Source organism: Nematolebias whitei, chromosome 8 (genome assembly GCF_014905685.2).
Source record: "Nematolebias whitei isolate Nwh7 chromosome 8, NemWhi1, whole genome shotgun sequence".
In the NCBI taxonomy this organism is placed as follows: Eukaryota; Metazoa; Chordata; class Actinopteri; order Cyprinodontiformes; family Rivulidae; genus Nematolebias; species Nematolebias whitei.
The window spans coordinates 52,837,060-52,839,337 of record NC_056505.1 but is presented as its reverse complement, the minus strand read 5'-3'; the positions used below and the strand labels follow the sequence as shown (position 1 = coordinate 52,839,337).

General features: G+C 44.2%; 1 protein-coding gene across 1 annotated transcript in view; it reads right to left on the bottom strand.

The window, feature by feature from the left end:
- Positions 1-416: 416 nt before the first annotated feature.
- Positions 417-2,278, bottom strand: part of vps37ba (VPS37B subunit of ESCRT-I a) — a gene marked incomplete in the record, with an annotated part of 51,102 nt that continues 49,240 nt past the window's right edge. The window contains 1 exon segment of the mRNA XM_037680655.1: positions 417-1,192. Coding sequence (XP_037536583.1) covers positions 699-1,192 — 494 coding nt within the window.

Sequence of the window (2,278 nt, the reverse complement as noted above, 5' to 3'; positions counted from 1 at the left end):
AGACACAGACCAACCAAAGCCCTCCTTGTTAGAGTCTACTCTGGCTAATATTATCACAACTCCATTAGTACTAAATCAGTAAAGGATGTTGAAATTCAAATATTACTAAGTACCATGAGAATTTTATGTAAAAAAAAAAAAAAAAAAAAGAAAAGAAAGAAAAATACATCACAGCATATCTACAGGTTTTGTCTGAGTAATTTCTGGGAACAAATGTCTGCACAGTAATCGGGGTCTCTCCTCGCTTGCATATTGAATAGCATGCTGTGGATGAACGTATTTCAAATCCTTTTCAAAAGGATTTTTAGTTTCCCTTTAAAGAAACGTGGTAGAATAAGGGAAACAACCGGCAGACTGAAAGTGCTGAGAAGTCCCAGGTGGGTGAACCACAGGCTGGTGCTTCCATCACTCACAGCCTGTGGAGGGATAGGGGGCCTTCTCTGGCTGAGCCACACATCAGGGCCATCTCATCTACATTTGTATTTAGTTGGGGGGCTTGGTTTCAAGTTAGTGGTGAGCATGGATTCCTAGAGGATACGGAGATCTGCCTCAGTAAATGTGTCCAGACCAGCCGTTGAAGGTCTTTTTTCATGTTTTATGACTAGTCAAAATCCAAGAAGGCAGATGACATTGAAAACATGTTCTCTAAGGAGTTCCAGTAGCGAAAAAGACACAAAATTATTATTTTTCCTTTCAATTTACTGCAGAATGAAGCCAGGTTGCGAGGCCATGCGAGGTGAGGGCCTTTGAGGCAGAGCAGGGGGATACTGAGAGAGGAAATGGCTGGGGAAACCAGAGGACACACTGGGGAAAGGCAGCCCTGTTCTGGGAGGGATCGGGGGGTATGGTGATGCCGAGTAGAAAACAGGAGAATCCAGGACGGAGGCTGGAGTTGGAGCTGGATTCAGAACAGGGGCTGGCTGAGATGGAGGAGGTGGTGGCTTTCTTTTGGGCTGGGGGAGAGGAGAAGAGTTGTCGTTGCCATCCATCAGCTGGGAGGTTGCTGCTGGCACATCCTGAGGTTGGGCGGAAGAGACAGGCACCTGAGGGAGCCGCTGGCCCTTCAGCACCATTTCTTGCAGCTTCTCGATCTTCACTCGTCTTAAATGGGCCAGCTTCCTCTTGCTCTGGTAGGCATCGATAAAGGAGTCCAGGGTTATGTCACCATCCAGGAAGGAGTCAGCCATGTTCTGTTGACAGAAGTAAAAGAGGCTTTAGACAGAATTCTCTCCTGGCTGAACCAATGCAGAGCTCTGAGCCAACACCAGATTTTTTTTTTTTTTTTTTCATTTTAGCCTTTATTTATCCAGGTTAGTCTCATTGAGCCACGAGAACTCATTTTCAAGAGAGACCTGTTTAGGGAGCACATGGTGGGGTTAAGGACCTTGCTCATGGGCCCAGAGTGGGGCGAATGAGGGTGGGGGCAAGTGTGGGTGTTTCACCTACCCCACCCACAATTTTTTTGATGTTGTCGGGGCCGGGACGTGAACCGGCGATCTTCGGATCACAAGCCCACCTCTCTAACCTCTGCGCCACCACTCCCCTAATGCAGAGGTACAAATAAAATGGGCAGGAAGTCCACCACGATTTTGTTTTTATCTATATAATCAAACTGTTTGGCCACAATGCAAAACGATGTTTGGCGTAAAAGCAACACAGCTCATCACCCTGAACACACCATCCCCACTGTCAAACATGGTGGTGGCAACATCATGGTTTGGGCCTGCTTTTCGTCAGCAGGGACATTGATTGATTGATTGATTGATTGATTGATTTTATTGTCAATTCTGCATATGTACAGGACATACATAGAAATTGAAATTGCGTTACACTCCTACTCAAGTTGCAGCAAACAACAACATTAGCAAAAATAAACTAACACAACTAGTTATATAAAAAATATAAAAGTGAACAGCAGCAGGACCTCTGATGCAACGTGCTCAATAGTGACCAACAGGAGACAAAGGGACGCTGACTGAAGACAATAACGTGATGAGAGGTAGATAATGGATGTGCAAGGCCAGAGTAAACAATAGTGCAATATAAAGTATAAACCTGAGAAACTTAGTAAAGTGAAGGTGTGCATACCGGTTCTATATAGAGTCACAGTTATGTACTGATGAGGTGATTAAGTGGAAATGACAATACCAGAATTACCAGAATAGACAGGACGAGTTGATCATAACAGTAGTGCAAAATATAATGCAATAAACAGTAGAGTGAGCTTGTAGGCTGTTAAAGTGACCGAGTTCATAAACTATTCATGAAAATAAATAAA